The sequence below is a fragment of the Anastrepha ludens genome, chromosome X (assembly GCF_028408465.1).
Source record: "Anastrepha ludens isolate Willacy chromosome X, idAnaLude1.1, whole genome shotgun sequence".
NCBI classification, from domain to species: domain Eukaryota; kingdom Metazoa; phylum Arthropoda; class Insecta; order Diptera; family Tephritidae; genus Anastrepha; species Anastrepha ludens.
In genome coordinates, this window is record NC_071503.1 from 48,980,506 (window position 1) to 49,004,966 (window position 24,461).

The window sequence follows — 24,461 nt, forward strand, 5'->3', positions numbered from 1 at the left end:
TATGGCACCCGTGATGCATAAACATACACTTCTTTGCAGCCTGTATAGTTCCCGGTTTGTGGACTTAACCATGCTCCGTGTATATCCATAGGACCAAAGCAGGTTTCAGACCCCAAGTTTTGCCAAAGGCTCTACGGCATTGCTGAAAAATCTTCAATGCACGATTCACCTTCAGTGAAACGTGTGTCTCCCAAGTCAGCTTCCTATCCAAGATTACTCCTAGATATTTAACTTCGTTGGAAAGACCAAGTGTCACACCTTTCAGTGTTGGAAGACTGAGTCCATCCAATTTCCGTTTTCTCGTAAACAAGACTATGGTTGTTTTGTTCGGGTTAACGGAAAGACCTTGTCTCATGCACCAGTCATCGATTTTGTCAAGGATCCTCTGCACTTTCGTGCAAAGCCTCCTTAAGGATTTATCTGATGTTAGCGCACAGACGTCGTCCGCATATGCTTGGACATGAAAACCGAGTTCCTGCATCTCCACTAATAGAGTCTACGACAAAGCACCACAGCAGCGGAGAAAGAACACCCCCTTGGGGACATCCTTGCTTGGCCCTGACTGTGATTTGTTCGTCACTGCTCCCACCAGCGGTTAACATCCTCTTAGAGAGCATGGAATATATCCATTTTATAATGGTTTGATTAACTCCGTGTCGTTCGGCAGAAGAACATATCGAGCCGAAAGTGGCATTATCAAAAGTCCCCTCAATGTCCACGAACACACCCATTGTGTATTCGTCAGCTTCCAGCCCAGCTTCAATCTTGCTAACAAGATCGTGTAAGGCTGATTCACATGATTTTCCACTCTGGTAAGCGTGTTGATTTCTACTAAGTGAGCTTCTCGGCAATACCCCCACTCGAATATGTTTCTCCACCACTCGTTCCAGACTTTTCAACATGAACGATGTCAAACTGATTGGTCTAAATTTTTTTGCTAGGGAATAGCCATATTTTCCTGGTTTCGGAATAAACACTACACTTACGCGTCGCCATTGGGATGGTATATAACCAAATGTAAGACAGGCTGTGAAGATCCTTTTCAGGGCCTCCATCAGCCTGTCTCCTCCTTTTTTAAGCATTGCTGGATACATTCCGTCAGGTCCAGGGGACTTAAGGTTCTGAAAGGAGGATAAGGAAAGCCTTATCGATTCCCTTGTCACTATCCGACTAGCAATATACCAGGTGTACCTAGAGGTTCCACCGTTGCTACCGTTATTGTTCATGCCACTCTCTACTTCAGAGAGAGTTCTACTACCCGGAAAATGGGTTTCGAGTAGAACATTAAACGTTTCCGATTTGGAAATGGTGTATGAACCATCAGGTTTTCGAATGGAATCCAGCCTTACTGAGCGGTCTAGATGAAGGACCTTACAGAGTCTCTCTGTTTCCCTCATTTATTCGACGTTACTGCAGAAATTTCTATAGGATTCAAGTTTGGCTTGCCGTACTTTTTTCTTATATTCTCTCTGTGTAAGTCGATGATTAGCCCAGTCCTCTTCTGTTTTGGTCTTCAAGGCCTTATTAAGAAGTTTCCTGGACCGTACACGAAGCTTCGACAGTTCAGGGTTCCACCAAGGAACTGCTTTCCCCTGTCTGTTTTGCCTGAGTGGACACAGTTCCTCAAAGCAATTGATTAAAGTACCTTCTAATTTCTTAGTAGCATCTTCAATCATTTCTGCTGATTTGAGCTTTTTCAGGTTCGGTAATCGCTCTGTTACAAGCTCTGAATCTATAGTCTATATGATTAGAAAACGACATTTTCGATGCAAATATGACTTTCTTTTCATACATTGTTTTGAGGGTGGTAGTGCCCAACTTGTAATCGAAATCAGTCGTAACTTTGCGTCTACTGAAGGCCAAGTGCTGGCATTTAGCTAAGAGGTAAGAAGTTATTATCACACCAAGCTTCCGTGTTAAGTCTTCTTGAAGTCTTTTGCATTCAGTTACACCGTCAATGCGACTGTACATTTTCTGGTCATCTGCATAGATCAGACAACGTGATGTTTGAAAAACGTCTGGAATGTCATTAATAAATATTAAGAACAATAGTGGCCCAAGATGAGTACATTGAGCTACGCCTGAAGTAACTTTGATGACATCAGATTTTATATTGCCTATACGAACCAATTGAGATCTGACTGTTAGATAAGATGCAAACCACTTAAGTAAGCTAGGATGAAGATAAATTAAAGCAGCTTTTTAAGTAGGATACTACGGCTGACTCTATTGAACGCTTTCGAAATGTCGGTGAATACGACATCGCTTGTTGGCTTGTTTCAAATTAGTTTCAGACAAAATTTGCGAGTAAACTTAAATTCGTAACAGTAGATCTGCCCTTAACAAAGCCGTGCTGATAAGGCGATATGAGATTTGAAATTTGGAAGAAAATAAAATCATGAATTAGATTTTCAAAGAGTTTAGGTATGCAAGAAATTTTGCAGGTAGGGCGATAATTTTGGATATCCGACTTGCTTCCAGACTTATGTATCGGTGTGATAAAAGATCTTTTCCAATTATGAAAAAATTCAGAAGCTACTAATTTATTGAAGATAATTGTTAATGGACGAGGATGGTTCCATATGTAAAAGTCCACGCAAGTGGGGAATGTTACGGATCGCCATTCACTTAGGAGTGGCCAGGACGATTCTTCTGCATATGGCTTAAGCAGCTCACAACTCCCGGGATTAGCCCAAGTATCCTCTGGGTAGCTTCCGCAGTTTGGCTGTAACAAGGTAGTGATCCGAGTCGATGTTGGGTTCTCGGATCGTACGTACATCTAATACACTAGAAGCGTGTCTTCCATCTATCACAACATGAGCGATCTGGTTTCGCGTTTTTCGATCAGGAGACAGCCAGGTACCTTGGTGTATCTCTTAATGCTGGAATCTGGTGCTGCAGACTACCATGTTTCGGGCCCCGGCGAAGTCGATCAGCCTCCGACTGTGGGAAATAAACTTCCCTCCTTGCCCACCCTGGCGTTGAAGTCGCCAAGCGCGATTTTAATGTCGTGGCGGAGGCAGCGCTTATAGGAACGTTCCAAGCGCTCATAGAAGGAGTCTTTGGTCGCATCATCCTTCTCTTTCGACGGGGCGTGGGCGCAAATTAGTGCGATGTTAAAAAAACGGGCTGTGATGCGGATTATTGCGATACGCTCGTCCACCGGAGTGAACAACAGTACTTGGCGACGAAGTTTCTCTCCCACAACAAATCCGTCACCGAATTTGCGCTCCTTTACATGGCAGTCACCCAAAATAATTATGTTTTGACCGCCAGTTAGGCTATACAGTATTGTACAACAATTGTTTACATGCTTTTTATATAATTCAATTGGGCTTGAAGGCTATAACTTAAACTAATGTATAATCCGTTCGATTTTCCTAAATTAATTTTAATTGTTATTTGATCAATATCAAAATATCCGTTGTCGGAAATCATATTTGGTGACAAAGTGGTTTTTGTACTGGGTAGTCTCTAACTTACAGCAGCAAGTACGCAAACACCTTTAAAGAGACCAGTATTGCGGGAACATCTTTCTTTACGAGCTACATTAAACAGTTGACAGTCAAATATTTCTGCAGTATAATGGCATTCAGAAAGCCAAGTCTCTGTTAAAAGTGTAATATCAAAGACAGATGAAGAGGAGAAAAACAACAAAGGTAGCATTTTAGTTCTTATGCCGCCAGCATTCTGATAATACAGTATTTGTTATTAACAGCGTCAGTACACACTAGGTATGCGGCGGAACCATGGTATTGCCAGTACAAGCAATCGCTGAAGCTCTACTAGAGCGATACCGTTGGTGCTTGGTGATTTATAAGGTCTGGAAGTATTAATCGCCCAACGAATTTTAGGGTCAGAAACGATGTCGTCAAAGATTCTATTATAATGTTCATTGTTGTATTCTTCGTTATGATATAACGCAGGGGTGGCAGATCCAGTAAGGATGACTAAACTATCAGGAAAGTGAGTATGAAATAGGAGATCCAAAGATTGGCTACTAGATATGGTTCACGAACCTTTCGGCCTTTTGGCAATACTTTCCTAATCCATCAACTGACCTACACAAATTTCGCCACGAACTACATTTTGCTCTTTTAAGAGCACTTTTATAGATTATGAGGTGAGGCTATCGTCCACCAGCCGAGTGGTTTTTGCCTGATTAAACAATATGCTATACTTTTTCTTACGTGTATAAAATTCTTGCGACCACCAACGTGGTGCTTGATTCACTCTGTTTTTGATTAGGGTGCTTTGCAACTGGTAAGCTTTTTTACTACTTGATTGAGACTGGTGCTTGTATCTACGCTTTGCATGGGCCCATCTTTAGGTGATTTTATGAATTGCTGTACAAGATCCAATTGGTTTTCCTAATATTTCTTCGGCGCTAGCAGGTAGTCTAAAAGATTAATCTCAATATACTTATGATCTGAGAACGAGTTCTTTCTCTCTCTCCAGCAATCTATTAAAGTGGAGATAACATCTGATTCGAATGTCGTGTCTAAAACCTCTTTTCTTTCTATAGTGACAAAAGTCAGTTCCTCACATATGGTGCAAATGAGTAACCTAGTATCCAGGATAATTTCTGGAAGTATTTTACCTCCTTCCTTTATATTGCTACTTGCCTACAAGGTTTATTAGCTTCTTGTAACGTTTGTTTCCAAATTCGCCAAAACAATAACTACAATTATTGTGCTCAAGGCTAGCCACCACCAGATCGCTATCACTAAGTTTCACTCAAATGAATATATCCTGATTAGATCTAGCTAAAATGCCGCTGATCGACCCAAGTGAAGCCGTAGTTTACTACCCCTCCATCATTCTCCAGTGGCACCAAGGATTGGTCAGAAGAAACCTTGCAAATCTTAACCATCCGCAAGATGGACGCTTCACCGGCTGTGCTAGGAACATGATGATTTTCAATTGAGATTCCATTACCTCTTAGCTTCGGGGCTCATGTGGGTGAATACCGACAGTCTTTGCCCTTACTGGGCTTCTGCACGACGCGCGACGTGAGCAATCTGGCAAGAGATACAGCATATAAATCTACCATAGTTTATTACATTTAGTCGAATTTCGAGCATGTGATCCCACAATACGCCTTAATTTAGACCATTCTGTCACAGATTTAAATTATAATATAGGTTAGGTTATACACTTAATACATTAAAATAAATAAAGAAATATTTCTCGTTTGTTTAGGTGCAGAAATTAAAAAACCTGCCAGAACGTGGTTCGTGGTCTTCTAAATTAGATTTCATTCTATCTGTTGTTGGTCTTGCAATTGGACTGGGCAATGTTTGGCGGTTTCCATATCTATGTTACAAAAATGGCGGTGGTGCTTTTCTCATACCTTATTTCATGACATTAATATTAGCTGGCATACCAATGTTTTTCATGGAACTAGCACTGGGTCAGATGCTGACAATTGGAGGATTGGGCGTTTTTAAAATTGCGCCCATATTTAAAGGTAAGTTTAAATAAAATTTAAATCAGAAAGAGAAAACTTAAAACTTTCAGCCTCCTAGTTTTTCTAGGGTAAAAAATGAAGTTACTATGTACGGTAATATGAGTAACATTGCGTTTGCAGGGACAAAATTGTAAAATGTCAAGGAATATAAGTTCGGTGAACCAATGTCGAGCTTGAAATATTTATCATTTATTTACCGCCTGGCACCTACTGCCCGGCAGGATATAACTCTGAGATTGGTACGCTTATAAGGGATGAAAACCATTTCTTAGCTAGTGACTTCAATACATAACCTGGCGACCTATACATAGTATCTCTTGCATCGATCGAAAAAACCGCGTCCTTTTTTTCGCGAATCACCACTCGTATATTAACTTTAATAAAGCTGATTTGGTGGGCTTCACGGAATTCACTGAGAACATTTTCGCCGCTCTTCCCTTTTCCACTAATGTTCGTGTAGGCGAAAGCGCATTCCGAAAGGTCATCGCCGCTGCTATGGCTCGCTTCAGCTTTGTTGGAAGGCTGCGGGACAGACGTCCTACTTCACTTTCTTGAAATCAACCGCTTTAGGAAACGATCGCCAGAACGATCCCGGGGATTCTCAGATAAAGGATATTAATATGGAGATTTGGTAACTGCTAGTCCAACATAAGCAGACTAAATGGGCAGGGGGCCTGAAGTGCAGGTAGAAATCAGGAAAGCCAATGTCATTAGCCCCCTTGTTGAAACATTTTGGACACACGGGGTAGAATATAGCTCGAGGGCCATTAACTTGTCCTTGCAAGGAGAGTTTTCTTACTATGGAGACTTGAGAAACCCGCCAACTATCGACCAATAGCTCTCCTTTCTTCAACAAAGCAGTCATTCGAAGCCTACCTTCTCCCGTTCTTTACGAAACATCTTACCCCACCTACACATAAGCATTGCCTCCGTAAAGTACCACCATAATACTTACCGTCATAAACACGCAGGCAAATCGTGAGCTTAAATAACAGCACCCCTGCGGGAGAACGGTGCTAGTACCGTTAGACCCATCGAAGTTTTCGATACAGCTAGCCATTCCCGATGATATGGATGGCTTGTGTTCCAAAGTGAATCACTATCTCGCCAGCCTTTCTCAATTTTTCACTGTAAGGAATCTCCATTTTTCCTCCACTAAATCGACTGTGATCCTATTTGCCACCTGAACGAAGAAGATAAAGCGCAGTTGCAAGTCAAAGTGGACGATACACCAATATTATAATTGGCGCTTACACCATTTATTGTGTGCTTGGCTGAGCTCCTCTTCCTATGGTGTACGGCTTGATATTGTTACACAAATGGAGGAACCTACAGTTTTATGACGCATCCGAGAGGAAAATGGTTTTCTGTGAAGAGCAGAAATGCACTCGGAGGATCGTCATTGCTTGTCGAGGGGCAACCGCTATTAGAGAAAATTTTTTCTATCAATTGGTTTCATGCACGGAGATTCGAGTCAGTGCACTTCCAAGTGGTAGTCACGCATCAACCCATTCGGCTACCGCAGCCGGCCAATACCACTGCGGACCTTAAGTAACCCCAAATTACTTAACCGTAACTACCACTAAGGTCCAAAACCTCAACAAGGTGCTCAAATCGCTAGGCGGTAGCACTTACGACAATGACAAAGAAACGTTTCTGGCGATATTAAAAACAACTGACCGGTTGGTTCTGAATTACACAGCGCCCGTCTTGTCGCTTGACGCTAGGGATTCGCAATGGACAAAGATTCAGACCTATCAAAATGTTGAAGATATAAGATGCCTCCTGATGTATTCCCTCTACGACGAGGTTTCCACACCAACGACATTCAGGACCAAACACAACAGCAACTACTGGTGGGGACAGCTTACAAACATACAATAAACGACATACATCGGGATACTCTTACCACCTTCCTAAGCTCCCGACCACATTTTCTTGACGCAAAACTTTCAAGACATTGTTGTAGGTTAAACTTCTGTCCACGCTCGCTGAAGGTAACCTGCACGATACTAAATACATATGCCCCATTAATAGATGAGATAGACTAAACCGTACTGGCGTATGAATGAACTCAGCATCCACCCTGTTTCGACTACAGTTTTTATAACTACACCCAACTCTTTTTACTCACGGTATTTTTTACACGATTTTGAAATAACGCGGTTGACCAATAAGAATTAATACACAATTTTACGCGAATTTTTTGTTCTAGCTATAATCCCTAAAAAAAATTTTAAATTCAAATTTTGACAGCGTCTTATAAAAACTTATCTATACAGCAACAAAATACAATTGGGGAATTACTGTAACCCCCGGTATACATAAGTAAACAAACCGTCGGTCGGTTTATGCCCATAGATGTGTTAGTGAGTTGGTGTATTTCATGGCTTGCTTACTTTACGGGGAATACCCGATTTTTATTATCGCTTTTTTCTTTATCTCGTTGTACCTCAGCTTGAACACAGCATTTCGTTAAACAGTATTGTGTTAAAGTGTGCAGTTCGTAGGACGTAATAAATAATTTCAATAAAGTTCTGTAAGTTAACCCTCAACTACATTCGCTATATCTACTTACGTTACTACATTCGTGGGGTAGTTTTCTCCCCTAATACACTTTTTATCATATTTTTCAAGGCATTAAATAAAAAAAAAATTTTAGTATAAAATAAAAAAACGGATAGCTCTTAATTAAAAACACATTTCTTTTTATTTAAATATGTTGCAAGAAAAACAAAAGCTTGCGTATCTTCATACACCTTCAAAAATTTACTCTTAAAAATATACAATAATTCATTACTTTTGTCAAAAAAAAACATTTCAAAAGTGTTTCTAAAAATTTTTTCTTGGTAATTCGTATTAAAGAAATATAAATAAAACAGTAAAACAAAAAATCTTTTACGAAATAACATAAAAATTCTGAGATGGGGTCTTTTAGCATATTCAGTCTTCAGTGAAATCTTAAAAATACTACATAAAAAAGGAACGGATTTCATTTGTCACATTGTGTACATATTTTAGTTTCTTTAGAATCACTTTTACAAATAAAATTATTACACTTTGAACAGAGTTTAGTTGCTTTCATGTCTTTTAAACCGGACATATAAAGCAACTAGCACTTTTTGATCTCTTTGACTGACTTGGTCCATATGTACATGCGTACAATAAATTCGTTCATACTCTTTTCTCATCTGTAAGCGTAAACTCACGACTTTTTATTCAAAGAAAAAGACTACAGGTTATGAGCCCAGCGCGTGCTCAACACGTGAGAAGTAAAACTGAAATTTTCTTGGAGTACTACAGCGTTTAAGATGGAAGAAATTAAAATAAACTAGCTTGAAGTTGAGGACGGTTGGTTCCAGAAAAAGGTGGTGCTTAGAGCTGGTGGCCTATGGCAACTTGTAAGTGGAGCTGTAAAGCAACCTGAAACTGATGGTGAACCTAGAAAGCTATGGATAAAAGATGATGCAAAGGCGCAGAGAATTCTGGTCGTTTCAATGGGCGAAGCACCGCTGATGCATGTTTTAAACTGTGAGACTGCTGCTGCTATGTTTGCTACGCTGGAGAGCGTTTACGAGCAAAAGTCGGATACATCAATTCAATTTCTACAACAACATTTTTTTCAATACGTAAAAGGCGCCGATGACAGCATTGCAATGCATATAGCGAAGTTGCAGAAGGTTGCAAGGCAATTAGAAGATCTGGGTGAAAAAATCTCCGAGAATATGCTGGTAACAAAAATTGTAATGACATTACCGGAGCAATATAATCATTTCTTTGCGGCGTGGGAAGCAACAGAGAAAAACGACCTTACATTGAAAATGCTAACGGCACTCTTGTGTATGGAAGAATCTAGATTGGGTGTGCAGCCAAATACGCAAGGAGTGTTCGAAGCTAATCAAGTTAAAGGTAAAGGCGACAATAAGAAGAAAGGAAAATGTTTCCTTTGCAAAAAGTTTGGTCATTGGAAGCGAGGGTGGAGGAGACTGTCCAAATAGAGAAAAGGGTAAAAACTTAGCACATGGTAATGCTTTTGTAAGTGAGGTTATGTTTGGCACATAAAAAATTATACCTGAGAGCAGCTGGTACATGGACTCTGGTGCTAGCGATCACATGTCTTATCGCAAAGAATGGTTCCATGATTATGTCAAGTTTTATACTCCAAAAGATGTTCGCATCGGGGATGGTTCCATAGTGCAAGCATATGATAGGGGGATATTCACGTTGAAGCTTATAATGGAAACGTCTGGAACGCAAAGTACTTGGCTGATGTGCTATATGTAGGTAGGTAGGTAGGGTGGTTGTCGTAAGACACACTTAGACCTTCCGCAGGTCCATTGTGATACCACTGGAGCTTATCCTTACTCTACGTGTTCCCTTTCAAACCATCCGGTTGCTTTAATAAACGAGCAGAGCTTCGTTAGTTTTAGATGGGCTATATCCGCTAAATCGGTTAGAAATGCTGTATCAAGAGTGCGCGGCCTTCTCATAGCTAGGCTTTCACACTCACATAAAAGGTGTCTGACTGTTTCCTCTTCTTCTGTATTAAGACAGCTTCTACAGAAATCGAAGTACGGGAGTCCTCACCTTCTAGCGTGGCTGCCTATTAAACAATGACCAGTTAAAACACCTATCATTTTTCTTATAGATTCTCTGTTGAATCTTAGCAAGATCTTCGATCGACCGCTGTTCCAGTTCCCCCATGTCTGTCTGCTTAGTTCGCATGTTGTGAGGGTTTGCCAACTTGTATTTACCTTTTTGATGGTTTCCCTGCCTATAAGTAATTTACAAGTGGCTATGGGCATGGGTATCAGGACGAGGAAAACTGCAAGGGTTTGGATACTTAATTAAAGAAAAATTGAAGTATCAAGAGATGTTGTTATCAAAGAAACCTGCAAAGCAGCCGAATATGTACACGAAGAACACGCTGAAGCAGAATCGTCAGTGGATGAACCAACTACGAATGCTGACAAACCAGAAACCATAACTAACAGCTGTGACAATCACGATAGCGAAGATGCAACTAATCAAAGGCAGATGCGTAAGATCATGACACGTTCGCAAAGAGGAGAGATTGAAAGTTAAGCTGCACTAAGCTATGCGTATGTTGCTGGAGCAGATGAGCCGGACTGCTATGAGTAAGCAGTGTCTAGTAACCATTGTGCGCAGTGGAAGCGTGCCATGGATGAGGAGTTTTCATCGTTAATAACAAACCAAACCTTCTCCCTGGTAAATTTGCCTACAGATAGAACAGCGATATCTAACAAATGGGTATACAAAGTCAAGCGTGGAAAAGAAGGTGAAATTGAACGTTTTAAGGCGCGTTTAGTCGCTCGTGGCTTTTCGCAGAAGTTTGGTACTGATTATTTCGAGACTTTTAGCCCTGTTGCCAAGTTTACGTCAATTAGAATGATTCTTGCCATGTCAGTTGAGCTTGACATGATTGTAAAGCAGTTTGATGTGAAGACAGCGTTTCTCTACGGTACTCTAAGCGAGGAGATTTATATGAATCAAGCTACTTGTTACGAAGATGGAACTGACAAGGAGTGAAAGCTGAATAAAACTCTTTATGGTTTAAAGCGGGCATCGAGATGTTGGAATCAGAAATTTGCTCAGATGCTGGAGACTTGTAATCTGAAAGTCAGTGCAGAGGATCCATGCGTTTTTATCGGGAGTTTTAACAGTGCGAAATTCATTCTTGCAATTTATATTGACGATGACATCATAGCAGCGCAGTCAACAAAAGCACTTTGTAAGCTGATCGATCATCTCACGAAAGACTTCGACATTAAAGTTTTTGAGTCGATGTTTTACCTGGGTATGGAAGTTGTCAGCAAATCTGGGAAAATATTTATTCGACAAAAAGGATACGCAATAAAAGTGTTGGACCGATTTGGAATGCTTGACGCCAAGCCTGTCACAACTCCAGCAGAAGGTGCAAATTTAAACACAGAGAGCCGTCAGCAAGGGCAGTACCCATATCGAGAAGCTGTTGGATCTCTTATATAATATATTTGTGACCTGATCTAGCTTATGCGGTGTCGAATGCAAGTCGTTTTGTTGACACTTATACCAGCGAACATATCGTCTTGAAAAAACGAGTTTTCAGATATCTACGAGGGACTCTCAGTGAAGGTATTTTATTCGAAAAAGTTAATAATTTGTCTTTGACCTGCTTCAGTGATTCGGACTTTGCTGGTGATTTGGGGACAAGGCGATCAACTGAAGGTTATGTTATCATGTTATGCGGCGGTCCTTTTCGTGGTCATCAAAAATTCAGCAAACAGTTGCACTCTCAACAACCGATGCAGAGTACATGGCCGCTTGTGAGTCAGTAAAAGAACTAATTTGGGTTCGTCGATTATTGGAGAAAATGTCCGCAAATCGCACAGTACCAGAACTTTGTTTAGACAATCAAAGCGCAATTAAACTGGTGAAGAATCCACAATACTACAAGAGGACCAAACATATTGAGGTCAAATTTCATTTCATCAGAGAGGTTTATGAGAACAGAGGCTTCACGCTCAAGTACGTGCGAACAAATACACAGCTGGCGGATATTTCACGAAGCCTCTAAAGACTTTAAATTTCAATAATTTTAAGTCACTCTTGAAAGTTTGTTCATGTTTTGAAAATGAATAATCTGATCAATGAAAGTGGAAGTGTTAGGTACACAAACAGCTGATTGTGTGCTGTGTTCATTGCATCATTTTATTCTTATACTCATATGTACATGCGTATAATAAATTCGTTCATTCTCTTTTCTCATCTGTAAGCGTAAACACACGACTTTTTATTCAAAGAAAAATACTACAATAACACTGTGGAATAAATTCAGGTTAGCAAAAATTAGGTCCATTCTGAGAGTGGCGGGTGAAAATAGAGGCGAAATTAGAAGACCCGTATCGCGCCGTTTTTTTATGTTAGTTCGAATTTTCTTTTAATCGGCCTTCGAAGTTTGCAGTCAAATGCCGATTTTCAGTATATTGTTTCATAAGTACCACAAAAATTTTCGAAATCAATTTTTTCAAAAATTGTAATTGTTGCACAGGTCTCTAGCAATAATTTGGCTTTTACAGATTGAAAAAATATCAATTAGTCGACGAGTTATAGCCAAAAAACCATATAAACAATTTTGCTCCGATTTCGAACTTCGAAGGCCGATTAAAAAAAAATTCGAACTAACATAAAAAAACGGCGCGATACGGGTCTTCTAATTTCGCCTCTATTTTCACCCGCCACTCTCAGAATGGACCTAATTTTTGCTAACCTGAATTTGTTCCACAGTGTTATTCGATGTCACGCGAATCAAATGCGAAAATGTTGTGAAGGAAGTTCATCAGTGATGGAAACCGAAGCTGTATGCAATGACAAAAGACTGGCGGAAGCGTTTCCATAATCCTACACCAGCTAATAATCCAAACGAGGCGTTGGAACAGTTGGAACAGGTACCATTACCATCACAATCTGAGATTGGAACAACTAACAATGGGCAGTCACGCGATAATGATATGCAAAGCATGGGGACTGGAAACCAAACCACATCAGTGCAACCGTATGTACGACCGCAACGTATTCGTAAACCAGTTGACCGTTTTAAACCAACTTGAGAAAAACTTATTCGATAAATATACTAAAAAAAAGGAGGTGTGTTGGCAACGCAGTTTTGGTTATAGTGTGTGTTGGAAACACTGTTTTGGTTATGGCCTGTGTTGGCAGCGCAGCTGGGTGATAGAACGTGCTAGCAGCTGAGTAATTGAAATCAGAAACCATTTTGTCTTTAATTAAATATAATAAGTAAAAAGCGAAAACGAAGTTTCTTTTCTTACAAGATCCGGAAATCCAACAGGTTGCGCTGCCTTTTGTCTGTGAAAAGCTGTGTGGATGCTAGTCTTTTTCACTGATAATTATTATTTTGCGACGGTCGATTCATATAATTTACGTTACGTGTTTGCGCGCTTTGGTCTATTTCCATTGGCTCTGGTTTTTTTTGTGGCTTAGGCTCAGAAGGACGAGGAGGTGGTACAGGGTTATTTCTAAAATTATTAGGACTGTAGTGATAATTATATCCGAAACCAGGGTTTGCGGCAGTATAAGGATTTTTTGGAGGCTGTGCGAGATATGCTAATTCTGGATAAAAATTTCGGGTTCCTCTATTATTTGGATTGATACCATTAATAAGATTCCTAGGGGGGATTACAGGATGATTTTGATGAGGATTTTGAAGATTTTTTCTTAATCCATGAGCGTAATTTTTGCTGAAATATTGATTTAAAATTAGGGATAAATGTGAGTAAACGTTTTGCTAAAATTGTTGTGTGGTCAACTGTCCTTGAAGAAGTGAATTCATTTGGTACTCAACTGTACCGAGGTCTCTTTGATTCGCATAGTTGAGGGTGAGACACTTGCAAATTGCCTTCCAATTTAAAGGCGTATTATAAGATTCTAAAGCTGCGTCCGCTTGACCTGTGATTTTATTTCGAATTACGCTTAAAATACCGAAGTATTTTGGCTACCGCAGATGGGCTCGTAAATCTGTATTATCCTTTCTACACTCTTTTTCCAAGAGCTGAATTCCTTTGATTCGCCATAGAATTCTCGAAGGCTTCGAACCACGTCGGGAATTTTGTCTAGTTGCCCTATATTGTTTGAGTTGGTCATGGTAATTGTCTGATCAACCTCTATTGTTGGGGTTTGCCTTGTCCTAATCTAGCCTCAACTAATCTATTTACTAATTCTGCAATTTGGGTACTCATTTCCCTTGGCATTTCTGTGTTTGGTTGTAATTGACCAGTCAATACAGGTGGCCTAATTATATTATTATTTGTGGCCATTGTATGCTATTTTTTATATTATTTTTGAAGTAAAAAAGAGAGAGAAAAAATATTTATATTGTTTTTTTTTTCTTTTTCCCGAAATTAGGGTGTCGTTAAAATTGCAGCAAGAATTTTTCGATTTAAGAATTGTTTTATGTCCAACTTTATTGTATTTTGTTATTATTATACTATTAATTTAATAAATTTTAACGTTCTTGTTTAAACAAATTTACACTATATTATACTTAATTATTTTCACAAATTTTAGTTTCTGTTTTATTTTTTTTTAACAATTTTGCATTATATTATTATTCAATTATTCTCACAAAGTTTAATTTTTTTTTAATTCTTATTTCTAGTTTCTTACTCTTAATCCCTCGCTGCTCGTGGCGGAGTTGTCCTTTTTGAGCGTTTTATTTCGTTCTACTGGGGGTCCTGGACAGGAGACGACGTTGCGAGGTTGCCTGCGGACGGACACAACAGGCTTGGTTCGTTCCGGTTAATTTTTTGGCGGGATAACCTTGCAGCTCGGCGATTTCTCTTTCTTTATGTTTGTTTTTCGCGGGCTGGCTTAATTTGTATAAATTTTGTGCGTACGGTACGGTGGCTTATTTTCACGAACTGACCGAAATAATTTTAAATTTTTATTTTTTTTCGCACTGGTACTCTGCTCCTTTTAGGCAATTGACCAAAACTTTTAATTACTTTTTCCGCACTTTAACCGAAAAACGTTGGGCGCCAGTTAACCTCTCATCAGATTAAAACTTAAAAAAAATATTTTTTTATGTGCTCATAGGCACATCTTTACTTTATTGAGTCTAAAACGAACTAACTTAAATTTTGACATTTTATTCTTAACCTAAGCTTGCGGTGAAATGTTGTCACATGCATCAAACATGTGCCATACCTGTTTCCCCACGATTTCTGACTTTGGGTGATATGACACCCAAAGTTAGCAGACATAGCGTCAGCTGAAATTGCCTCGCGCGTGTGAACGTAAACTTTAGCTTTTGTGGTATTAACTTATACATACACTACCGGTCAAAAGTTTGGGTTCACTTGAAAAATTGTAAACAATTTTTAAATAATCATGATTTTCTTCGTCAAATATTTTTTAATATTGTTATTTTACAGAAAGTAATTTTGTTTAATACAAAATATGTTAACTTTTAAAGAAACCCGCAAGTATTTGTTCATATTTTCGATTCCTCGAAATATCCGCCTTTTGCTCGTATTACAGCATCGCATATTCTGGGCATCCTATCAATTAATTTACGCAAAGATTCTGCTGTTATTTGATTCCAGCAATTTTGCAGAAATTTCCAAAGTTGTTTTGTATTAGTAGGTTGCAATTTTCGTACTTCTCTGTCCAACTCGCCCCACAGCAACTCGATCGGGTTACAATCCGGCGACTGAGGAGGCCATTCCATATATTTGAGTTGTTTTTGATTTTCTTTGGCTGCAATGTAATCCTGGCAAAATTATGAAGTGTGCTTAGGATCGTTATCCTGCTGGAAAACGAATCCGCTGCCCACAAGTCTTTTCCCACACGGAAAAGCGTACCGTTGAAGTATGTTGCGGTAGACTTTTTTGTCCATGATACCCTCAATTTGCACAATGTCTCCAACTTTGTCTCCAGCAAAGCATCCCCAGACTAACACTAACCCTCCACCATGCTTAAATGTGAGAATAACCCATTGGTTCATCATTCGCTCGCCGACAAAACGACGAACATATTGGCGGCGTCGTTTGTGGAAAATTTCAAATTTGGACTCGTCCGTGAACAAGACTTTAGACCATTGTTCAGTTGTCCACTCTTTGTGTTTTTTAGCCCTATTAAGTCTCTTTACTTTATTTTGCTTTCGAAGTAAAAGTTTTTTGGCGGCGACGCACCCTTTTAGGCCGTAGTTTCTTAGTCGTCGCTATACCGTCGAAACAGATACTGGAGCCTCGCGCGAGGAATTGAGTTGTTCGCGAATTTCAGGGGCTGTTAGAAAACGATTTTTTTTTGCTTACAACACATATGAACTTATCCTCTCCTTTTGACGTAGTTTTAGGCCTCCCAGAACGATGACGATTCTCTTTGCACCCAGAATCGCTCTTTCTTTGTAACGTTCTCATGACAGCAGTTTGAGAGACATTACATTTCGAAGCAAATTTTCGCGCTGAATAGCCTTCTCCACGTAGTACTACAACGACTGCTCGTGTTTCTACACTAAACTCTGCTTTCCGACCCATTTTAAATAATAAAACAGGAAATATGTAGTTTTATTTAAAATTTAATAATTAGAAGATAATTTTTGTATAACGTCGACTTGTATGTAAGTTTTTGTAAAACAATTATTTTTTGGAATACAAAAAATTGTTTTACTTACCTTTTTGATAACAAAGATTACACCAACAATTAGAAATATAACTCTTGAAGCGAGTTTTGCAGCAATAAGATGTTACGCGTAATAGGCACTAGACACACTGACAGAATGCAGCAAGTCATAACACGTTTATGCTTGATCTACGCGTCTCCCACAGTCACTTTGTAAACAATAACAATCTCCTAAACTCAAACTAGTAGCAGAACGCACGTTTAAAAAACAAAACCACTAATAAGCCGACTTGATTGTGTAAAATTCCAAAATAATGTAAGTGAACCCAAACTTTTGACCGGTAGTGTACATATAAATGTAGAGCTATACATACATATGTACATATGTATCCGTTTCAGAAATAAGAAGAAAGAAAAGACAATTAGGAGGAAAGAAAATAAAAGCTGTACTACTCGGCTGACTTTAACCCTCCGTTGACACCTTTTTTAAAACCTTCCATCCTTTTAACTATACCCCTATGTATTTACATACATTTGGGTTGGAATATGCCGCACATGCGCCACATTTATAAATCAGTGTTAACTATCGCAGGTAAATATTTTTAATTTCTTACCTTTTTATTGGTTTTGGCATGTATTGAGCTAGCTACAGAAGCAAAAATAATCGTTGAAAATATTTTGTTTTGTGAAAAAAGGGATTTTTTCGTTTTGCTCTTAATTTTGACTAATTGCAAAGAAGGTTGAAGAAAACCAAATTGATTACAATAAACTTGATGGTAAAATTTGAAATTATATTTGTTTATGGATTCGGTGGAAGGCAAGCAAAACATGTATACGAGATTTCTGAGTACTGTCAGAAACGAGAAACGAGCCTTTTGATGAAGCTTTTCGCCTCCTTGTAGACAAAGACGACAATCTCTCTTCGTTATGAGTGTATTGGTTTGTTGAAAATAACTCCATAGTCAAACGAGTAGTGAATTGAGAAATAACGGCTGGATTATTCATACGATTTTCGATGTTTGCAATGACCAGTGAGTTCTATAAAGTCGTCAAAAATTTCGACTCGCATTACTTTTTCTGTGCCCATCGACTTTCTTGCAAACACAAAACAGAGAACGTTAAATATAGAGAATTCTCACGAGCTACGAATAGTGTGAATTGTCAAAAATGAAGTCTAACCGTCGCCGGGGTGTGGTGAAACTTTTAACAGAGATGTTTTACAGCGATTTCTCCTTTTATGTTCCCTTGATAAACGAAAATTTATTCAATTTGTATTTTCAGACAAAGGTGATGAAGAAAAAATGATTGAATATTTATTATAGCGCCAACATTTCAAATCAAAGTAACTTTAATATTTTGATTTAATTTAAAAAAATACATTATAAAACGACCTCTCACATTTTGGTATGCGCGTTTTAGTAAATTTAAAACTAAACAAATTTGATGAAAATTTTTACTAATTTTGTGAGTCGAAATTTATTCATAGCATACAAGTGTTTTGGTATATCGACATATGTATTTACATTTGAATATGCATTTTTTTGTTCCTTTGGAAAACCAAATTTTTTTTAATCTAAATATATTGTTGCACGCATATGTGTGCACTGAAGCAACATGACCTACCTCACGAGCATCGCCTTATATTTCATGTAAATAACCTAATGATCAAATTCCTGCCTCACAAATGCTAAAATAAATTTCTTTTGAATATTCATGTACATATTTGTATGTGCGTATGTACACTTGGTGCCCATATCCCTTCAAACAAATCAAAAAATTATGTATACAAAACGCTTCATTACCAGGCACACAGGAAGATGGCATATGCAAATATAAAAATGTGAATTGAATTCAAGCAAAACAATGCTTATTAATATACACATATGCATGTGCATACAACCGCACACACAGGGCACTCACTTTATTCCTCAAAATGCGTATGTCGTTCAAAGCTAAAATTCTATGCCTAGCGACTACAAGAACAAAGTGCAGTCATAGACGCAGGCGTAGCGGCCATCATTCTAGTTGTCATAGCGCTGAATAGTCGCGGCGGCGCCGAACACTTTCAACTAATGTACTGTGCAACAAAAACTCATCATCAAAAAATTCATTGATAAATTCGAGCTCATAGTTCTAAGAGCAAGTACTTTCATTCATAAAACGAGCCGTCCATATGCCAATTTTCTCGACAATTCGAAAATAGTCAATATTGGAATATTTCGCGTAGAATTACACAGTCCTGCGAGGGTGAGTTTCTAGAATGGCTGTACTTGTTTCTTGTAGCTTTTATACGCTGAAAACGAATCTGACCTTCAAAATGCTCCATCACGTCAGGATTTTTGGTAAATGAAGCCTAAAAGGTCAAAAAATGGCCATTTTAACCATTTTTGATAATTTTTTTTGGGATAGAAATTTTTTTTTTTCAATTTTCGACGAAAAGGTTGCATAGTACAACTCTTTAGCTTTAAAACCCATTTTTTTAAATTATTGTACGATTTTTTAAAGAAAAGTTATGACATTTTGAAATTAACAGTTTCAGTTACGTATACGTTGGGTATAACGTCTATTGGCGTAACTGAAACTGTTAATTTCAAAATGTCATAACTTTTTTTTAAAAAATCGTACAATAATTTAAAAAAATGGGTTTTAAAGCTAAAGAGTTGTACTATGCGACCTTTTCGTCGAAAATTGAAAACAAAATTTTCTATCCCAAAAAAAATTATCAAAAATGGCTAAAATGGCCATTTTTTGACCTTTTAGGCTTCATTTACCAAAAATCCTGACGTGATGGAGCATTTTGAAGGTCAGATTCGTTTTCAGCGCATAAAAAACGACAAGAAACAAGTACAGCCATTCTAGAAACTGAAAAAAGTAAAATTTCGCAGGCCTGTGTTATTTGCCAATATTTGATAGATCCTCAATTTTTGTCAAGTCGAGTGCCCGCGGCTTCGTACATATGTATGCATCAATATATGTACGTAAATATGTGTATATGTACAATGCTCTGCCTATGAATGTGCGCTGCGCCTATGAATGCGCGCAGGATTTCTTGAGAAGTTTACCGTTTTATTTTGAGCTGTCGCTAGTGAGCATACATACATACAGCATATACATATGCGCATATGTATATAAATTCACAAATTTACACTTGCATATGCCATCTTCCTGTACGCCTGGTAATGAAGCGTTTTCTATAGAGGATTTGTATTCAGTTGAAGGGATTCAACAAAGTTTTACAGACACCAGACAGACAGACATAACATACATATGTATATAATTCTGGATGATTTGGAAAATTCAAATATATAGGTCATATCAAAAAGCTACCTAACATTCTATGCTTCTAATCACCAACAAATTCTTATCGACTGCAGCTAAATTTACATAATTCAGCCCCTTACTGTTAACTTTTGGTGAAAAATGTGGCCGTGGTGTTCCACGCGCGCAAAACGAGTACCCCTCGAAATTCCATACGTTCCTGTCATTGAGACTTCTCTATACATTAACGTTCTCTGCACAAAACGTTGCCAATGCCATGACATCCAACATGTTGCAAAAGAAAACAAAGGTTCGTCGCCTTCACCATCTTTGGTATAATAAACGGTGGAAAGTAAATTAACCACTCTATTCTTTTTTGGAACATACGAAGTGTTTTAAAAAAATAAGGTGAATTTTCAAATTTCGCGGGTTACGTACAGTTAGTAACAGAAGTAAGTATACACCGGACACGTTTTCAATTTTCCCCCAATCGATTCCTTCAAACAACCTAAGTTATAACAAAATTGTGTTTTATTTACATGAATGAAATACAAAAGTCGTATTTAATCCAAATAATGACACAATTTGAAAAACGAACAAAATTATAGCTTTTTATATTAAACTTTATAAATATCCATGTCTCAAAAGTAAGTATACAGATTATCATATTATTAATTTGTGAAATCAAAAACAAAATTAAAATCAAATCTTAGTATGAGGTAGGATAACCATTAGACTTTACAATCGCTTTAAGTCGTGATGGCATTGATTTCACCAAGTTTTCAGTTACAGCAGGTAGTATTTTATTCCATTCCTCTTGAAGTACGGTTTTCAGTTGATCCTTATTTCTAATCGGATGTTTACGTATTTGCCGCTTTAAATATTCCTAATAATGTTCGATTGGGTTGGTATCCGGGGAGTGTGGTGGTGTTTTCAGCTGTTTTCGCACATTGTATAACAGCCACTCTCGTACAATGTTGGATGTGTGCTTGTGGTCATTATCCTGCTGGAAGATAAACGTTCCACCAAGGCCCAATTTCGTAGCGCTTTCTTTTAAAATGTTTTTCAAAATATTTAAAAACCCATATCGGTCCATAATATTTTCGATAAATACCAAGTTTCCAACCCCGTTCGCAGCCATACATGCCCAAACCATCACAGAGCCCCCTCCATGTTTCACAGTGCCGGTCATATTGTCTGGATTCAATTCCGCGTTAACTTTTCTCCAAACTTTTTCACGGCCATCAGATCCACAGATACTGAACTTACACTCATCAGAAAATATGACTTGGTTCCAAAACGTTTGGGCATATTTTTCATGATCTTTTGCGAATGAAATCCGTTTACTCCGATTGACACTACTCAAGAAGGGCTTTTTCCTAACATTGCGCGCATGATAACCAGCACTATACAAAACCCGGCGAATAGTTTGGGTGCTAAATTCTTTTCCAGTCTCATTTTCAACTTCAGATTTCAATTCGGAGGCACTTATTTTGGGGTGTGTCCTGATTTTCCGTACGACTAAGCTTTTTTCTCTGGGACTTAAGAGCGGCGGACGCCCACAACGCTCTTTATTAGTGGTGCTTCTCGCACTTCTATATTTATTCACACTCTTTTGAACTGTAGCAAAACTCCTATCTATCAAACGACCGATTTCTCGCAATGATTTATGTTCCTTGTGATATTTTATAAGCAGTTTTTTTAAATCATCAGAAAGCTCTTTTCCTTTTGGTGCCAATTACTAAAAATGTTGCAAAAATTAATACAAAACGTACTTCCCTAAATTTTTATACTCACTCGCCGTAGCCGAATGGGTTGGTGTGTGACTACCATTCGGAATTCACAGAGAGAACGTTGGTTCGAATCTCAGTGAAAACACCAAAATTAAGAAAAACATTTTTCTAATAGCGGTCGCCACTCGGCAGGCAATGGCAAACCTCCGAGTGTATTCCTGCCATGAAAAAGCTCCTCATAAAAAATATCTGCCGTTCGGAGTCGGCTTGAAACTGTAGGTCCCTCCATTTGTGGAACAACATCAAGACGTACGCCACAAACAGGAGGAGCAGCTCGGCCAAACACCCAAAAAAGGTGTACGCGCCAATTATAAATAAAACAAATAAATTATTTCCTTTTAATAGCTCTAACCTTTTTAATCTATACGTAAAAATAAATGTTATGCTAACTGATCAATCGTTTGCTGTGTACTAACTTTTGTGACATAACTTTCGCTGGCATCAAAGACAAAGCAATGCGGGGATAACGGTACCTAAAATTTACAGCTAAATTAAGGCGCATATGAAAGCTTATCCCAGTACACAAAGACCATGTATAAAATATTTTGATTACATATTAAGGAAAGCGTTAGCGTCAAACAATTCCGTAAATCAGGCTCCTGTATACTTATTTATGTTACTAACTGTACATTCGACTTTTGATTATTATTTTTTATGCTGGTTTAATCGTCTCGAGGATATGCTCACGGTTTTAGCAATATAGCTTGTTTAGTTTGTTTGTGAGAGGCATAAATAGAACAAGGGTTTTGCGTATTCGGCGATTTTCTGCTATCGAAAAAAAATGGATCAAAGAAGCTGCATTAAATATTGTGTAAAAAGTGGAATTAACAAAAACTCTTCAAATGTTGACAATAGCATACGATGAGAGTATTCTGAGTCAAAAAAATGTTTACACAGAAGGTCGAGAAGCTGTGAATGACGACGCTTGCTCTGGACGCCCCAGCACATCAACAACCCATGAAAATGTTGGGTAAGTCAAGAAAATTGTTATGGAGATTTGTTGAATCACAATTAGAGAAGTTGCTGATGATGTCGACATATCGGTTGGCTCATGCCATGCTATCAAAAATTCGGTAATTTTGGGCATGAAACGTGTGGAAGCGAAATTCGTTCCAAAATTGTTGAATTTTGACCTAAAACAACGACGCATGAGCTTCGCTCAGGAATTGTTGAATGACGTCAACCATGATCCAGATTTGCTTAAAAGGATCATGACGAATCATGGGTATATAGTTATTACATCAAAACCAAAGCCCAATCGTCCCAATGGGAGAGTCCAGGAGACCTAAGACAAAAAAAGCACGCCAAGTTCGATCAAATGTCAAGGTCTTCCTCACTGTTTTCTTGGATTACCACGGTGTAGTGCACCAGGAGTTCTTACCGCAAGGTCGCACGGTAAATAAAGAGTATAACCTTGAAGTTGAGCGCCATGGGCGTGAAGCAATATAAAAAAAACGCCTGGAGTTGTGGACAAAAAAAAGCATGGCTTTTGCATCGTGATAATGCACCTGCTCACTTATCTCTGCTTCTGAGAGATTATTTGGCCAGAAACACCACCGTTATCATACCTCCGTATTCACCAGATTTCGCCCTCTGCGACTTTTTCCTGTTTCCAAGATTGAAGAGACCCAATAAAGGACGGCGTTTTGTGGTTTTTATTAAAGCCAAACAATAAAGAAAGCACTGGGGGAGAATTATTAATTTCTGGTGTAATGCAGCGTTTGTTGGATCGTATGCTGTCAACTAATGCAAGTCCTATAGCAGCAACGCGCTTAGCTATATTCAAAGTGACGAAAAGTTATCGGCTATTACCTATAGTACGGACACTGTTCGCATATTGGTTGGATAATTATACCATCATATTTTCCGCTTGACCAAATTTTCTCTCTTCTGCTTCTGATTGGTCGCAATATAGTTTTCCTTGCAACGGATGTTTTGTTTGGGAGTCTCATGCTCACCAGATTTTTATGTCGTGTGAATTTAGTTCGAGCTCGATATTGAAATAGTTGTTCGTCAATAGTAATATTTCCATGTATAACATAATTATTGTACATTCAAGAAATTCCATACATCACGAATGAGCGCAGCTTCATGGGTTCTTTGGGGAAATTCTCGACCGTGAATCTAAACGCATAAATTGTGTAAAAATGTTGAATCGACGGTGGGACACTCGTGATCGAAAAATGAGCAAAGCATCCGAACGCCAGAAAACTTCCGCTTTCTGCATATTATTGTGTGTTACACCCATGGCCAAAAGAATATCAATAAATGTCTCATGCTCAGTGCTAACCAGATCAATCCAAACCCTTTGTTTTGCGTATGGATGTGCATCATTACATTTTTGAATGGCTTCACTTCCACAGCGACAGCGGGGGACTTCTTAACAGAGCTGATTGCAGGGAATTATGTACAAAGACAATGGCTCTGCTCAGTTTTTGGTTTCTGTATGAAATCAAATTGACGAATGCCGACGGCATTTTGCAAGGCATTTGCTGTGCATTTTTATGTTCCCTTGATAAACGAAAATTTATTCAAACATTTATTTTCAAACAAATACAACCAAATAAAGATTTAAAATCCAACATTTCAAATCAAAGTAACTTTAATGTTTCTTAATATACTTTAATTTTAAAAGAAGAATTTAAACAAAATACAGTATAAAACGTCCTCACATTTTGTTGTGTGCGTTTTAGTAAATTTGATGAAAATGTTTACTAATTTTTCGAGTCGAAATTAATTTTAGACAAGAATTCAAAGAGCATATTGGTATATTGATGAATATAAATGTATATCAATATATG

General features: G+C 38.3%; 1 protein-coding gene across 4 annotated transcripts in view; it reads left to right on the plus strand.

The window, feature by feature from the left end:
* Positions 1–24,461, plus strand: part of LOC128869179 (sodium- and chloride-dependent GABA transporter 1-like) — a 198,671-nt gene that overhangs the window by 91,959 nt on the left and 82,251 nt on the right. For all 4 annotated transcript variants that reach the window (XM_054111690.1, XM_054111691.1, XM_054111689.1 and 1 more), the window contains exon 3: positions 5,203–5,470. In XM_054111690.1, the coding sequence (XP_053967665.1) occupies positions 5,203–5,470 (268 nt within the window). The remainder of the gene's footprint in view (positions 1–5,202; positions 5,471–24,461) is intronic.